Below are 17863 nucleotides of genomic sequence, written 5' to 3' on the forward strand. Positions count from 1 at the left end.
AATTGTCTTTTGTTATTTTATTATGTTATTTATTTCATTTTGTAAATAAAATGGCTGCTGTGGACATTTAAACACATGTCACGCAATCCATGGTATTAGTTTAAGGGTTGATAGAAGGACCAAGGTTGACAAATCCTTTAGTCATGGAAAAAGACCTTCAACCATCCAGATTAGGTTGTTTTCAAACCAGTAATATGTATTGTGCTGATTGACACTACCATTGAGATGACATGAGGCTTCATTACTGTAAAGCACCATTCATTCTCTTTGTTGTAGCAACATTCCATAGACTTGTCAGTGTCATCACCATGGACCAGCTGCACTTTATAAGGATGGAAATGATGAATTCTAATCATTAGATGTGAATGGATCCAGACTTTTGGGACACCCTGCATTTATATGTATTCATCTACATATTTATTATCTGTTTGCCTGGGATTTGCTTTAGTTTGCAATTTTCATCCCATTTGATCTTTTTCATGAGAAGGGAGTTCATTGGTTGCTTCAAGCTTTTACAAAGCATTTGCAATGTTTTATTTTATTTATTTCAGGTTCTTATATAGCGCTGTCAATTTATGCAGTGCTTTACACATATATATATATTGTACATTCATATCAGTCCCTAACCCTCAAGGGGTGTACAATGGAAGGTCCCTAATTTACATTCACATACTAGGGACAATTTAGACAGGATCCAATTAACCTGCCAGCATGTCTTTGGAGTGTGGGAGGAAACCCATGCAGGCACAGGGAGAACATGCAAACTCCAGGTAGGTGGTGCCGTGGTTGGGATTCAAACCAACAACCCTAGTACTTCCAGGTGGAAGTGCTAACCATTTAGCCACTGTGCTGCCCTTGTTGAACAACTTTCTTGAAGCTCTATAGCAGATGTAAAAGCATTTTCTCATAAATTGCTAGGAGATAGGCTTTTATTGCAGTTGAGACTCTCTATGGGGTGTATTTACAAAACAGTGCATAGCTGTTTGTCATTCAAAAATGCATGTAAATTTGTTTTGTGCAAATGGGGCAAAATCAAATGTTTTCAGGCTATATATATTCTCTGCAGTTAAAATGTGTGAATGCAGACACTACTGCATTGTGGCCATTAGATGGCACTAAGGAGCAGTCTTAGGTCCTATGATAGTGAGGGCCATCTAGTGGCCATCATGTGGTAATTTCTCCATTCACACACGCTCGATCTGCATAGAATATAGCCTGAGAACAATCAATTTTGCCACATTTGCGAAGAGCAAATTTACATGGATGAACAGCTATTTTTTTTAATACCCCCCTCTATCTGTTCTGCAGTAAAAGGCCAGTAATCTTCTTATTGTACACTGAGCTATGCATGTATAAAATCTCGGCATGCTGTGGGTGCTGGAGTGAAGTGACTCCTCTGCACATGCCAGTCAAGATGGCTGATCAGAAGATGTAATTGGTGGTGGGGTTGCACACTGAGCTGTGTATTTACTGCTTATTGTACAAGAAAGAAGAAAAAGGCAGCCAGAAAATGAACCAGAGCCTGCATGCTGGCCGTAAGGTGCCTGCATGTTTCTGTCCATACTTTTTATAATTCGATCATTTTATTAGTTGTTTATTTCTGAAATTATCCTTTTCTCACCTTACACCATTACATTATTGCAGAGATCTTTCTGGCAACCATTTACCATGTGGCTGTCCGCTATATGGTTTAATTTCACATATGACAAAAGGAGGAAGACTGATCATGGACCAGGAGGTAGAAAGCTGTCTTCATGACTCTAGTTTACTACTGATGCCATGTGGTAAGATGATACAATGATGTATAGCATATTATACAAATATAACACAATAATTCTAATCTTAGAAAGTATTTTGTTACCGAAAGAGTAGCTGATGCTTGACTTCCAGCAGAGGTAGTGATTCAGTCAACAGTAAGTGGATTCAAACATGCTTGGGACAAACATAGGTCTATATCCAGACAAAAAAGTTAACTAAATATATATATATGTATATATATATATACATATATACAAAGTACTATGCAAAGGTTATAGGCAAGTGTGAAATGCTGTAAAGTAAGAATGCTTTGGGAAACATATATTTTAATTGTATATTTGTATCAATATTCAAAATGCAAAGTGAGGGAACACAAGAAAAATCTGATTCAAATCAATATTTGATGTGACTCTTTTGAAGAAACACAAGGAAAATATTGAGGACTGTAGACACAGTGGTCAGCCAGGCAGACTTAATGCAGTAGATGAAAGACACATCATGTTTACTACCTTTCAACATCAAAAGATGTCCGGCAGTGCCATCAGCACAGAACTGGTGGAAACCAGTGGGGCCCAGGTACACCCATCTACTGTCCAGAGAAGTCTGGCCAGAAGGGGTCTTCATGGATGAATTGTGGCTAAAAAGCCATACCTCCGATGTGGAAACAAAGCTAAGTAACTCAACTATGCATGAAAACATAAGAATTGGGGTGCAGAAAAATGACAGTAGGTGCTCTGGACGAATGAGTCAAAAGCTGAAATATTTGGCTGTATCAAGAGGCAGTTTGCTGAAGGACTGGAGAGCAGTACAATAATGAGTGTCTGCAGGCAACTGTGAGGCATGGTGGAGGCCCCCACAGAGCCCTGATCTCAGCATCATGGAGTCTGTCTGGGATTACATGAAGAGACAGAAGGATTTGAGGCAGCCAACATCCACAGAAGATCTGTGGTTAGTTCTCCAAGATGTTTGGAACAACCTACCTGCCTGTACCTAGAAGAATTGAAGAATTGATGCTGTTTTGAAGGTAAAGGGTGGTCACACCAAATATTGATTTGATTTGGATTTATCTTCTGTTCATTTAATTTCCATTTTGTTCATTGATAAAAATAAACTATTAACACTTCTATTTCTGAAAGCATTCTTCATTTACAGCATGTTTTCATAACTGCCTAAAATGTTTGCATATGAAAATTACAGTGTGTTCCATTTTAAAGAAATAATTTGTGCTTTTCCTTCGTAGCAGAGCACTATGTCTCATGTGTATGGGGCCTACCACACCGTGTGCTGCATTACTCTCTCATCACCCCAGGTCCTTCCTCCAATAATAGCTGCCTCGTTCTCTGTTTCCGCCATGGCTATTCCTTTTATGGAATGGACAGTATGCAGCGTTGCCTTTGTGGCTCAGTCACACCCGAAGATGATGACCCTTGTTCAGAGGTGTGCTCAAGAGATGGAAATATCCACATGTGCAACAAGAGTATCATTCAGGATATCCATGCTGTGCAGGTAAATGTTTAATCCAACCACGAAAAAGAAATTATATTTAAACACTGTAATAAGTTATCATCTGTGCCTCCACCAACCCATGTTTACAGTCCGCACGTGGATGAAGGATAAAGCAGAGCCTGATTGGCTCTTTGTGCTGCCCCTCATATTGACATTTTGATTCCTGCTGTGCAAGGGATTACAGAGACTGATATTAATACAGATTCAAGTATATATATGTAGCACCCCTCTAGTTAGCCAAGGGGAGCTGGCTAGGTTTTTAGTTAGAGGCTGGAGAGCAGCCTGGTCTGAGTCATCCTGGGATGAGTCAGCCAGGTAACTTTAGGTCAGGGCTGAGGGCTCTGCAGGTCAGTTCCCTGATACCTCCCCCTGCTCCAGAAGCTTGAAAAGTTTCTAGAAGGAAGTGGGTAGGGGCGAGGAGGAGCCGATCTGCATACTCAAATACTCTGACCAATCCCCAAGCAGGAGGCTTGGCATGGGGTCAGGGCAGCCCTTAAGTATGGGAAAGCCTGATAAGGAAGTGGTCAGGTGGAAGATGATGTGTGATGGTTGGAATATGGAGCCTGGCAGGGGGCCCAGGGAGGGGACTACCTGCAGGCAGGATCTGGAAAGGAGGATCTCTCATCCTGAACTGTCTCCTAAAAGAGGACAGCCTGGGAAGCAGGGAAGGATCAGTGTAAGGCCTGAAGGCAGCCACCAACCCAACAAGCTTACAGAAGACTGAGTGAGTAATCCCACACAACCTGGGCCAGATAAGGGGAGAGGGCAGTCAGGTGGAAAACCCAACTAGCTCCTTGTCTGTGGCTTTTCTACTACAGTGGCAGTTTCTGGGTCCCCTTGCTCAGGGATTCCCTCAGGCAGCTGAGTGAAGGGGAGGATTCATCTGGGGTCTGAGAAGGTACACCAGAAGGGCTGGAGAGCTCTTCAAGGAGAGACTATTTTCCAATGGACTTGTACATAGTTGCTAATGAGATTTGTCCTCATGTTCACAGTACCTTGGGCATCCCATCAACTCCTCAAACCCATCCAAGTTTAATGCCCCTTAATAAAACTACAAAAAACAAGCTCAAGGACTGTTTATTGACACCAGTGTGCAAGTGTGAAGAAAATGCATGTTACTTGGCTGTGCAAGACTATAGGGGGACTCAATAACTCAGTGACTCCTAAGGGGGTAGTGCTACCTATACATCATTGTGCACAGTATAATAGACTGTATACTGAAGTTCAAGGTGTGGATAAACCTTGTGGTCTACAAGGTTGTCTGTATGGTGTCCTTACAAGATTTGGTCTCATGTAAAGTAGTTGGTAACAGAGGTCCTGTCCCTTGGGTGGCGGATGTTATTTCTCAATCAGATAAAGGAGACTCTGTTGGTGGAGGGTCTAGGTCAGTGGTGATCAACTTCCTAGGTATAAAAGGCCTCAGTTTCAGCCCCTGACATCCATAGGGACTGCATGTAATATTCAGTATACGTAGTGCTATTATTGGAGACTGCTGACATGCTGCTGGAGATGGCCAGAGTCTGCTGACATGCTACAGGTGCAGTTGAAAGCTAGAGTTGGCTGGAGAGAGAATGTTAAAGATTGGGAACGTGTTACATGAGACTGCTAAAGATCACTACTGTTGCAGTTCTACAAAGCAATGCTGTCACTGCTGGGTGGGAGGATTAATTTGTAGAGGGCCCAAAGGCCTCCAATTGGGCACCAGGGGTCTAAGTCATTCAACAGAGGCTATGTAAAAATCACCATGTGTCCAGAAAGAAATTCAGGTGTACTGAACTGAACTTTTGAAAAGTTATACTGTGTGTAGAGAACCTCTGGAAGGAAAATCTGTCAAATCAAGTGTCTACATCATTTTATATAAAATATGAGATAATTAACTCTTGAATTTCCTTTAATGGGGTTACAGCTACTCGTCTGTACTACACAGCAGCTTGCACTAGAGCCAATGTAGCACGTGACTAAATTTCTGTTTCATTTTCAACACTGGTGAGCTCTCAGAATGTTTTTGACATACTTTCAAGAGCTTTCCGGAAGTTACCTAAAACAGGAAATTATAAAATGTGCAGAAATATGTATGATGACAATGATAATAATAACTAAAATGTAATTGGGATTGAAGGTTGCAAGTCCTTGCCATGGATAAAGTTGATCCATGGCCATATTAGGGTTGCCACCTCATCCCTTTAAAACCAAACACATATTAATTACACAGGTTCTGAGGCTAATTTAATGCAGATAAGGCACTAAGTGAGTTTAATTACCACTTAAATCAGCCCCAGAACCCGTGTAACTAATATGTGTTCAGTTTTAAAAGGATGAGGTGGCAACCGTAGGCCATGTGTAGTAATATATGGCTGTAACTACACTTTCTAGGACTGGTTGAGGCTGGTGTGTAGGTTTCACAGATAAAAACAAAAATGCTGTTACTAGTGAAAACTGCACACATACTTTCTTTCAGATTGCTCTGACTCCACTGCTATGCTCAGATCAGTTGATGAACCATACATGAGTGCATGAAGGAGATGGAGGGTTTATTCAAGTAGACTAGGGACAAGCAAATCTGGGTGCACTGGGTGGAGGTTTGCTAACCTTGGGGAGAACCTCAATGAAGTTCAAGAAAGGGGGGGTGAATTGTTTTATTTAATGATAGTTTTTAAAAAGGACACATACAGCACAGGAGAATGCCTTGAGGCTCACTGTATGTGCCTGTAGTGCTACCTTGAGTCATACCTTGAGGATACCTAGTGGTCTCATTGGCTATACCAACAGCCATTACACAACAGTTAGTCATGTTTTCCTTGTGAGTCTTTTATCAGCATTTTCTTTCCTTATTTTATTTGCAGGTGACAATATTGTTATCAGCCCCTTCTTACTATAACGTTTTCCAGCCTGCCGAGTTCCATGCAGTAGCCTCTATCCCTGTCACCCAGTTTGTTTGGGAATTTCAAGATGGAAGCCCATTAGCTATCACTGCTAATGGCATGATCAGTCATAGATATAGTCTGCCTGGGAAATATACAGTAAAAGTAAGAACAGAAGCACAGCAGCCAGAAGCAAAAGCCACAGTGACCATGGCAGTAGCAGTAGACATGGCGGAGCTGTACTGCCCAATGGAGGCTCAAACAGGACAAAGTATAGAAGTATGGCTACAGGCCAACCAAGGAACGGATATCCAAGCTGTCTATAGCATCCAGCTGCCAGATGGTCAACTATTGACAGGTAGGAAAATGCATAATTGGGGAAAGGGGGTAGAGATCTAATTTTTTTTCTTTTGTTCTTGTTTCTGTCACTGGGCTATTCCACTAATTACGATTTAGCACCTCCTTAAGCAGCAGTAACCAGGACCTCTGGAACCGAGTTATGATTCTGGATTATACCTTCAGGTCTTCTGTACTGACAAGCTGGATTGTGTGGTCAGGAATTTTATATACTTCAGATTTATTAATGCTATGTTGGATAGATTCTGAGTCACATATAGACTGCCTTTTACTTTTAGTTTTGCGCTTCCGAAATTGATGTAATTCTTTTTGTTATGAGGGTATTTGCTTTAAATTTTACATCTTCTGGATTTTCAGCATCAATAATTGTGCATTATGGTATTTTCATCACTCATTTGGCACTGATCCTTGTTATCTTTTGGCACATGTTTATCACCTGGAAAATGTTTTTAATCACAACTGTAGAAAGTAATACTAAATAAGTCACTAAGCCTCAACATAGCATTCAACCCCGATAATAAACCTGACCCTTGAATTTAGCCCTTCAACCTAACCCATAATCTTAACCCTAAGCATAAACCTTTCTCCAAAACCTAACCCTAAATCTTAACCTGTGTCCTAACTTAAGTCACAACCTGCCCCCAAAACACAAGCCTAAATGTCAACCTGTTTCCAAAACCGAATTTTAAATTTCAACCTGCCTTAAATGTAGCCTAATGTAAGCTTAAATCTAACCTCCAAACCTTACCGTAAGCTTCAATATAACCCATAAACCTCAACCTATGTAAGACCTAACGCTCAACCTAACCCTTGACTAGGGGCGGACTGACAACTCATGAGGCCCCCGGGCAATAGGGGATCATGGGGCCCCTCTGTCCTTGCCCAAACTCAAAAAAGCCTATGAAAAAGGTACCAGGGGCATCTCATGGGGCCCTCTACTGACCCCAGGCCCTCGGGCGGTGCCCGAGTTTCCAACTGGTCAGTCCGCCCCTGCCCTTGACCTAACACCATAACCTAAAGTGACACTAAAATCTGCTTTGAAAAATTCTATATGTATTCTTAACTCAAAAATGTCCCTTCTATTGCTCTCAGCCCTCCAAATCAATTAATTTTTTGTTAGAGGGTAGATATGTTTATTCTCCATGGTCCTACTGTAGGTAGAAACATAGCCACCAGATGTCTTGGACCTTTTGAAATCCATTTGTACTCTTAAACCAGCAGCTGCATTTTCTCTTACAATTCTTTAGAAGTACAGTTGTGACCAAAATTATTCAACCCCCAATGCTGTAAAGGGGTTTAGGGACTATAGTGTACATTTGGAATTGTATTCAGAATCAAATCCTACAAGGACGTTGTAACTACCCAAATGCAACTAAAATGACATCAATTGTTTATGTAATACAGTAGTAAATGGTTCTTATGTGGTTTCTTCATTGCCACAATTATTCAACCCCTTAAAGACTACCACTCTGAAGAACAGAGGTTCATACAGGTGCTTTCCATCAGGTATTGAAAACACCTGTGGATGTCACCGAGCAGCAATCAAGCATAATAAGCACCAATTAGGCAGCTTTAAAATGACTGTGATACTCAGCTCCTTCTAGACATTTACTGGTGTGGTTACAAACATGGTGAAGGCAAGAGAATGGTCCAGGAAGACAAGAGAAGAGGTGATTTCTCTTCACAGGAAGGGCAATGGCTATAAGAAGATTGCAAAGATGTTAAACATACCAAGAGACACCTTAGGAAGCATCATTCGCAAATTCAAGGCAAAGGGCACTGTTGAAACGCTACCTGGTCGTGGCAGAAAGAAGATGCTGACTTCGACTGCTGTGCGCTACCTGAAGCGTAGAGTGGAGAGAAGTCCCCGTGTGACTGCTGAGGAACTGAGAAAAGATTTGTCAGATGTGGGTACAGAAGTTTCAGCCCAGACAATAAGACGCACACTGCGTAATGAAGGCCTCCGTGCCAGAACTCCCAGGCGTACCCCCTTGCTGTCTCCAAAGAATAAGAAGAGTCGACTGCAGTATGCCAAAAGCCATGTGGACAAACCACAAAAGTTGTGGGATAGTGTTCTGTGGACTGATGAAACAAAATTAGAACTGTTTGGGCCCATGGATCAACGCTATGTTTGGAGGAGGAAGAACAAGGCCTATGATGAAAAGAACACCTTGCCTACTGTGAAGCATGGTGGAGGGTCAATCATGCTTTGGGGCTGTTTTGCTTCTGCAGGTACAGGGAAGCTTCAGCGTGTGCAAGGTACCATGAATTCTCTTCAGTACCAGGAGATATTGGATGGAAACGTGATGCAGTCCGTCACACACCTGAGGCTTGGGAGACGTTGGACCTTTCAACAGGACAATGATCCCAAGCATACCTCCAAGTCCACTAGAGCATGGTTGCAGAGGAAAGGCTGGAACATTTTGGAGTGGCCATCGCAGTCACCAGACTTAAATCCGATTGAGAACCTCTGGTGGGACTTAAAGAAAGCAGTTGCAGTGCGCAAGCCTAAGAATGTGACTGAACTGGAGGCCTTTGCCCATGAAGAATGGGCGAAGATACCCGTAGATCGCTGCAAGACACTTGTGTCAAGCTATGCTTCACGTTTAAAAGCTGTTATAACTGTAAAAGGATGCTGTACTAAGTACTAAGATTGAATGTCACTTGGGGGTTGAATAAAACTGATAATGCTGTGAGCACAGAAAAGACATTTGTGGTTATTTCATTATAACTGTTATGTTATATTTGTCTGACCTACAAGTGCCTCTTTAATGTAAATGTAAGCAAGATGACTGAATGATCAAAAGCAATGTCAAACTGGCCAAAACACTCAATTTCAGTGGGGGTTGAATAATTTTGGTCACAACTGTAAGTTACATAGAACCTTTAAAACTGAAGTTCAGATATGGCAATTTTTATATAGTTGTACTGATCCATCTTGGTCCAGTGTACTTATGTACAGTTGTGTTAAAATAATAGCAGTCAGACATCACTAACCGGATCAATCACTGTTTTTGGTAGACATGATATTTCTACATGACAAATAATTTACTAGCAGGTGTAGTAGAGTAATAGAAATCCAACAGACCCAACAGTCATGACATGCATGCTGCTGATTCTGTGTAATTGAATCACTCATTGAAAGGGGCGTGTTCAGAAACAGTGGTAATACAACTAAATATTAATTAAGTGATTCAAAGGAAAGCAAAATCTTCAAACATTTCTCAGTTTATATAGTGAATGTTTGAGTTTGTAAAGAAGAATACGAAAACTGCTATTTTTTTTGAACAGACTAATATTCACTTTTCTTCAATTTTTTTAGAAGAACAACACAAATTTGATATATTTTTCTTCATGTTTTGATTTGGAATAGAATGTGTCGTGTTCCCAATGCATTTGTGTGGATGGAAATAAGAACTATTAGAAGGATTGTGAGCTTTATTCACTTTTTTCAACACACTGCTATTATTTTGAACACAACTGTATGTGCCATATCTTTGGGATCCCGTGAAAGCTAGAAATAACTGTAGTAAGAACTGCTTCTGCAGTGATCTCCACTAGCTTCCAGGTTCCACGCAGCATTCAAAAAAGACTTTGCATTTTTTCTGTGAATGCAAAGTGCTCTCTGATTGAATGATGTAGTGTGGTAATGTCATGATCTCTACTTTGTCCAATCAAAAAACATTTTGTATTTATTGAGAAAATGCAAAGTGTTTCCTGAAAGTTGCCTGTACTAAGTGAGTGACCTCCTGTGTTCACTATGTGGCAGGGCAGCTGCTCGGCACAGGACCCAAAAGTTAACAGCAATTACTTTAGTAGTGGGACTACTACAGTGATTTCCAGTTTCCACAGAGATCCCACAGGTACTAGAGAGTCTGCCATTTTTTTAATGACTTACCTACTAACTGTTTACCAATTCTTAGTAAAGCATATTTATTTTTGACAGATTAAAGAGACCGTGTCACTTTGCCCATTTACAGCGGACAGTTTTCAGATTTACAGGGTAATTCTACTTAAGGATGATGTCACATGTGTTGAAAGATGTTGGGGAAGGGCTGGACTACCCCATAAACTCACCTGCCACTTTATTAGGTACAACTGCTCAATTGCTTGGTAACAGCTAATCAGCCAATCACATGGCAGCAACTCAATGCATTTCGGCATGCAGATGTGATGAAGATGACTTGCTGAAGTTCTAACTGAGCATAAGAATGGGGAAGAAAGGGGATTTAAGAGACTTTGAACATGCCTTGGTAGTTGGTGACAGACAGGGTGGTTTGAGTATATAAAAAACTGCTGATCCACTGGGATTTTCACACACAACTATCTCTAGGGTTCACAGAGAATGGTCCAAAAAATAGAAAATATCCATTGAGTGGCAGTTGTGTGGACTAAAATGCCTTGTTGATATCAGAGCTCAGAGGAGAATGGGTAGACTGGTTGCTGCAACATTCAGATGGGAGGGTCAGAATTTGGCATAAACAACATGAAAACATGGATCCATCCTGCCTTGTATCAATGGTTCAGGTGGGTGGTGGTGGTGTAATGGTGTGGGGGAGATTTGTTTGACACTAGCAAGGCGTACCTAATGAAGTGCCTGGAAAGTGTATATCTTCTGTCTCTCATGGACATCTACAACATATATGTTTTTCCTTTTTGGAGGGACTGCACATTTGTGGTGCTGTAAGCATCTAATAGCTTTCATTGAACCTTTTTCCAGATGATTCCTCCTGTCCCCGAGGAGGCAGAGTTTTTCATGAAAATCTGCGCTGCTATTGGCTAAATCAAGTGAAGGAATCATTGTCAGATGCTCGTAGTCGTTGCAAATTAATACCTGGAGGGGACCTTGCATACATAACCTCTGCTGATCAGCTCAGCTTCATCCAGGAGTCTTTCAGAAGGTAAACACAATATGTTAGTTTACACCATCAGCACTGGTAGTTTTTGGCACATAGCTGTCAATGCAAAAAATTATGTCCTATCCAGGGGTGGACTGACAACTCATGGGGCCCCCGGGCAATAGGGGATCATGGGGCCCCTGTGTCCTTGCCCAAACTCAAAAAAGCATATGATAAAGGTACCAGGGGCATCTCATGGGCCCCCCTACTGACCCCGGGCCCTTGGGCAGTGCCTGAGTTTCCAAATGGTCAGTCTGCCCCTGGTTCTATCTTGATTGACCACGCTGTGCCATCCTACCTAGTGTGGTCAGTTTTTAATAGGAAATCAGAGGGACTGGCAGGAACCCCAGGGATTTCACACAAATGAAGCAATACAAAGAGAACAGGAGACTTCTTCATACAAGCACATGGTACAGCAGGCACATATCAGGAATAGGAAAGGTTGGGTTTACTTTAGGTTGTTTTTTCTTCTATTGATTCCTACTTACTCTCTGGTTGCTGTTCTCTGTTTCTTTCTGTCTTAGTAATTTTCCAGTATGGGTGAATATTTCACAGACCCTGAAAAAAGCGAATCGGAGACTGCTGACTGAACCAGACTCTAGTGTTCACAAAATACAGGAGGATTGCCTGCGTCTGTCATTGCTACCAGAGGAGGATTATCAAAGGAGCCCTTGCCTAGAGAAAGCACCTTCTATCTGTGAATGCCGGGCAGGAGGTCCGTATTTTATACTACTGAAAATAATTCTTCATAGACCGATCATACATGTTCATTGCTGGATTCAGAACTAACAGATAATGTTCTAATCCTTCCTTTCAACTTTTTGCAGAAAGATGGCGTCTATGAAAAGTGATCTGATTCTTTTATAGACAAATTATATATTTAAAGGAATTAATTGCAAATTTATAGTTCTCACATAAAAATCCACATTTTTATTTAACCTCTTGCAGCAGTAAGGTATAATAAAAACTGAGCTATAATTTATTTCTGTGTGCGGTACACATTGCCAACTTCACCAAGATTTCACCCGGCATACATGTGCTTATCTTTTTCAGTACATCTTCCTGATGCTCCTGTGTACCTAGTAGGTGTTCCCATATTTGATGATGTGTACACAGAGAACGCCACATTATCTCATTCAGATACTAGACCACAAAATGATATTGAGGTAAGTGTCAATTTTCCCTTTTTGAGTTTATTTTATTTCTGGAACATTTATCTTTAATATTACTAAAAGCAATATAAAATATCCAGAAATAGTGATCTTTACAGGATCACGGGGTTTGTGTTTAAAATTAAAAATAGAGCCTTTAGGCCTAAATAGCATTTAGATGCGTCCATAATTTGCTCCAAACACACCTGGATCCAGTATTTTAATTATAGTTTATATGGGCCCCGTAATGCATATAGGAGTATGTCAATAATTTGGTGATCCTGGAACGCACCGGCTGGATATGCTGGAGCACCCTCCTTACTGCCTCTCACATACAGAAAGTTTTGTTTAAAAAACAAAACAAAAAAAAACATAATTAAAATGTTTTTCAGAGCCACAGGTTTGATGTGTGAGCATCATTAGTAATGCAGGAAGCAGAGAGAAGATGAAGAAGTACACTCCTTCTATTGCCCTCCTAATGCCCCTGTGAGATGCTATGTTTGTGTCAGACATGGACTATATAGAACTATATAGATTGGGATGAATTGATTGAATTTGCTAAGTGCCCTTTCACACTGATGCATTTTTGCTGTGTTTTTACCTTGCTAAAAACACAAAAAAAGTATTCACACCTCTGTACTGCAGGTGTGGTGCATTTTTAAAAGTCCAGCATGCCACATCTTTGGTGCACTTTTCAAAACCACACCATGCAGCTTCCCATTGAAATGAATGGAATACGCACCAAAATGCATCAAAAACACACTGTGGTTGCACTGTGGTTCCATAATTTTGGTGCCTATTTTTAATGATCATGTCTCACTGGTGCATGCCAACCAGAAAATGTACCGGAAATGCATCAATATTGTGTGCTGCGGCCTAGTAGAATGGAGTAACTCACTGATTGGTTTCACTTGCCCAGATTAGTTCTTCAAAATAAAACTGTAACCAGACTATGGACATTCATATACACACATATTCTCAGATGATAATATATACGCTTTAAATCAGGCCTTCAATAACCTCTGTACTTGCAGAAACTGTGAAGCAATTCATTCTCAAATCTCACAATCCAAGCAGTGAAGTTGTTAAACTCCAGCCTCCAAACGCTGCACTTTTCACTCCTCCTGTGCACCTACTGAATGTTACCATCAGAGATTAGAGGGCTAGAAGGCTAGTACTGCTGACAGAGGGGAGCTACATTTACAAAAAGTGAAAGCTAAACTGAGAAGTTTTGGCTGCAAATTGGGTCGGTGAGCGTTTGCTTTAACAGTGCTTTTACTGTTTGTTAAGAATATGTACATTTTTGAATCTCCATGTCCTCATCACAGTTTTGCTTTACCCTTTAGCTGCCTATTACATTTCCTACGTGCCATGGCATTCAGAGGACTAAAACATTGCTTATAAAATTAAACTGCATACTCTTGGCTATATTGTAGAAACAGTTTGGATGCTTGTAAAAATGGCTGATCACTTTTAAAAGTCCTTACTGCTGCCATTCCCCATTTCCCGTTCAGCCATTTCCCAAACCTCTCTTCAGTCACTGAACCTGGAAGCTCTGATCGTTTCTGAGTTCAAAGCAGTCAGATCCCAACTGGTAATGGCCAGGTAAGGAGTGGTGTGAGGATTTTGTTTGCTTATTCTGTTCAACAGTGCAGGAGAGATATTAGGGTCCTAATAGGCCCTACATTTCTCTTTAAAGAGAACTTGTCACAGCACATTACTATTCTAAAGAGGCTTCCTGTAAAGGGGCCACTGGGTATCATTAATGTGCACAGAGTTGAAATTTGCTGTTTTAGAACAGTGGCCATCAGGTTGCATTACCAGTGGCTACAAGTCTGTTATTGGCTCCCCTGTTCTGATGGGCCTGGAACATTATGAACTGTTGCAAGGAATCATTAGCATCTCTACTCTTTTTATATATGATATGTGAAATAATTTCTGCTTTCTTAGTTCATCTTTACAGAAACCAAATTTTGTTTTGTGTTTTTCACACTCTGTCTCTCTTATTTTCCCACTGTAGATCATGGTTTTTCCTGGTCTGTGGTTTAGCCACTCTGGCTCACTGCTAGCCTTGGATTTAGGGATTCAGTCTGTACAGCATGAACTCTTGGTTCGAATCCAGATTCTGCGCCCATTCTGCAGTCCAGAACAGCATTTGATCCCACCAGGTAAATCAGGATTATGTAAGAAGACTGGCTTGTAGATAGCCTCTACAGCAATAATCTAGTTCTATGTTGCCTATTATAAATTCTGGCCTCCTCTTATGGATGAGGTTAGCAGGTGTCCCAGAATATGGAGGAGGTTGATAGATGTCCCTGTCTCTGGAAGAGCTTAGCAGATGCTCCACTTATAAAGATGGTTTGCAGATGTCCTTGACTAAGGTAAAGTTTAGTAGATGTATTTGCCTATGGATAAGGTCAGCAGATGTCCCTGGATATGGAGCAGGTTAGCAGATGTCCCTGCCTATGGAGGTTAGTAGATGTCCATGTCTATGGTGAAAATTTTAGCAAATGTCTGTTGACTATAGTGGAGGTTAACAGGTGTCCCTGCCTTGTAGAAGGTAAGAAGATGCCCGTGGCTATGGTGAAGACTAGCAGATGTTCCTGCCTATGGTGGAAGTTAGCTTATTTCCCAGCTTATGGAGGAAGTTAGAAGATTTCCATATCTATGGTGGAGGTTAGCAGATGTCTTTGCCTATGGAGTAGTTTAGAGGATGTGCCCACCTATGAAGAAAGATAGAAGATGTGCCCTCCAATGAAGGAAGCTAGAAGATGTGTCCACATATGGAGTAGGTTGCAGATGTCCCTACCTATGGTGGAGGTTATCTTATTTACCCGGCCTATGGAGGAAGTGAGCAGATGGTCATGTCTATGGTGGAGGTTAGCAGATGTCTTCCCCTATGGGGAAGGTAAGAGGATGTGCCCACCTATGAAAGAAGGTAGAAGACGTGCCCACCTGTGGAGAAGGTTAGATGAGGTGCGCAACTATGGAGTATGTTAGCAGATGTCTTTTCCTATGAAGGATTTATCATATGTCCCATACAGAACTCCTTATCACTACTCCCCTGTCACAATTTGTTTTCTGTCTGTTACAAGAAGCCAGTCTTTAGGCAACCTGGACAGGTTGGATTCCCCATTATGGTCAGTCATCTTTGCAGTTTACTGCTTTCTCGCTTCTGTTGAATAGGTTTAATTTATTTACTGCCAATTTAAACTTTCCAGCAAATTATGAATTAGTTTGTGAACTTTCTTTTATAGGCTGTGTACCGCTTTGGTCTCCTTTTGCTACATGTAACCCACAGCCTCTGTGTAACACAACTGGTGACTGTCCTAATGGAAGGCAGTGGTGTCCACTTAGTGAGTCTTGCCTGAAACTCAACCATCCTTGCAGCACTTATACCTCCTCACATTACCCACATCCACCCCGATACTCAGGTATTCCTCCCTCATATTCACCAGTTGCTGATGTGCTGTTGCAGCTCGGTCCCAACACAAAGGAACGAAACATACAAGTAAGATTATGTTTTAATTACATTTACTGTATATATGAAGCAGCAGGTATTACAGGATTTGCCTAGTTAAAGTGAACCTTTCCTAAAGGAAATATGAAGGCTGCCACTGAAACATATTTAAATTCACCCATGTTTTATAAATAAACCAAAATGAAACAACGCATGTATGGTAATATGAAATGGAGGGATCATATTGGCAATATTATTTAGCTATAACTTTATAGGAGGACCCCAGGCATATCAAAAGCAATGCAAATTAAATACCTTTTTAAAGTCCTATCAATAAAGTGCTTAGGAGCAGCTGCACCATCTTCACCCCCTCTAGTTTTGCTATAGTTGCTTTGCCTGTTAATGTTGACTGCATGACTTACTTTACAAGCAGTCTGAAGTTAATTATGATGTTTATGTTGATACTTCTCTTTCAGGTCCAGTTGTCCCACTTGTCTCACTTTGTGCATCCAGATGATATACTTTCCATACAGCACAATGGAAACCAAGAGTCTTTTGTTCGCTGCAAATCCAGTCCAGATTCACCCTGGAGGCAAACCTATGCCACCATGACACATCAGGGATGGCTGGAAGAATCTTTTCTGCTAGATTTTGCCACCTGGGTTGATGATGTAGTGTGTGACCTTCGTGTCATCTATGGATCAGAGTTACGTAGCCTAGTAGTTTCCTCTCTGTTAAGCAGTTTTCAGGAAGAAGGGACATACATAGTCAGCGCTGCCTTGAGCAATGGAGTTAGCTCAACGGTAACAAGCTGTGATATTACAGTTCTGAGTCCTGTCAGTGACTTGAAGATTATATACCCAACACTAGGAACTGATTGCTTGCATGTAGTCACTCATCATCCAACCCTTGTGGTCATCAGTGCTAAGAGCTCCAGTCCAGCTCATGTTCAGTGGTCAACACTGACACAAAGTGGAGAGTCAGTGCTGCAGCAGAAATGTCCTTTAGACATTTCCTCAAAAATACCTTTTTTCACCACGCTTTCATTAAATGTTGGTGTTGCTTGGATGTGGATTAGTCTCGACCATCCACAAACTACTAGACTGACCATCTTGGTGACCAACGAGGTCAGTTCTTTAAATCTCACCATGCCAATCCAGTCACATGATGCCATTCAAGGACTCAGAATTCACTCTGATGGACCAGATCATGTTAAGCTCAATCAGACACGGGTAAGTGCTAATGTTCATATTTTCTGGCTATTTTTGTACTCTAAAGCATTAACATACAGTCTTCACCAAATTTTCCCCATCCTATAGTGCACCAGTCCAATCCATGTCCTTTTGTTCACTTGTTAGTTATTCAAAATAGGTAGTCTTGGTGCTCAAAAGTTCCTCGCAGTCACTAGTCATATTCAAACCCATCTTGGAAGTTTAAATATGATTGATGGTTTGGTGAACAGAGAAAGTTGCACTGTACTGTTTTCAGAAAGCAGATCCACATATTCAAACCTTGGGGTGTTCTCTGGCATCTATCCATGACTCTGCTGGAATCTAATATTTAAATGTCTGCATGCATACTGACCGATTTCACAATGATTTCAGACCCACTATTCGAGTTTTAATTACATTCAGTTTAAATTACAGTTTTGGATGTAAAAGGTAGCATTTGTCAACCTGACTACTCTTTCTCAGATCTTCTCAGCCGAAGTGACGCGAGGGTCATCTGTCACATACACATGGACCATGGATAACAATGAAGGATTCTCATATAGGGGTACAAACTACATGGTGACATTCAGGACTCCAGGTGTCTATAAGCTTAAAGTAAGTCCATGCTGATTGTTTATTTTACAGTACATTCAACCTAAAC

General features: G+C 41.1%; 1 protein-coding gene across 5 annotated transcripts in view; it reads left to right on the plus strand.

Moving 5' to 3' along the window:
• The window catches only part of LOC149449951 (polycystin-1-like), a 123105-nt gene that overhangs the window by 16895 nt on the left and 88347 nt on the right, over positions 1-17863 (plus strand). For all 5 annotated transcript variants that reach the window (XM_089692532.1, XM_089692533.1, XM_089692534.1 and 2 more), the window contains exons 4-13: positions 1645-1784; positions 2999-3264; positions 6108-6483; positions 11203-11383; positions 11905-12095; positions 12434-12546; positions 14552-14699; positions 15789-16042; positions 16468-17223; positions 17686-17817. In XM_089692532.1, coding sequence (XP_089548658.1) covers positions 1645-1784; positions 2999-3264; positions 6108-6483; positions 11203-11383; positions 11905-12095; positions 12434-12546; positions 14552-14699; positions 15789-16042; positions 16468-17223; positions 17686-17817 — 2557 coding nt within the window. The remainder of the gene's footprint in view (positions 1-1644; positions 1785-2998; positions 3265-6107; positions 6484-11202; positions 11384-11904; positions 12096-12433; positions 12547-14551; positions 14700-15788; positions 16043-16467; positions 17224-17685; positions 17818-17863) is intronic.

This window comes from Staurois parvus, unplaced genomic scaffold, assembly GCF_062004578.1.
Source record: "Staurois parvus isolate SC_StPar_1 unplaced genomic scaffold, SC_StPar_1.0 ptg000592l, whole genome shotgun sequence".
NCBI lineage: Eukaryota > Metazoa > Chordata > Amphibia > Anura > Ranidae > Staurois > Staurois parvus.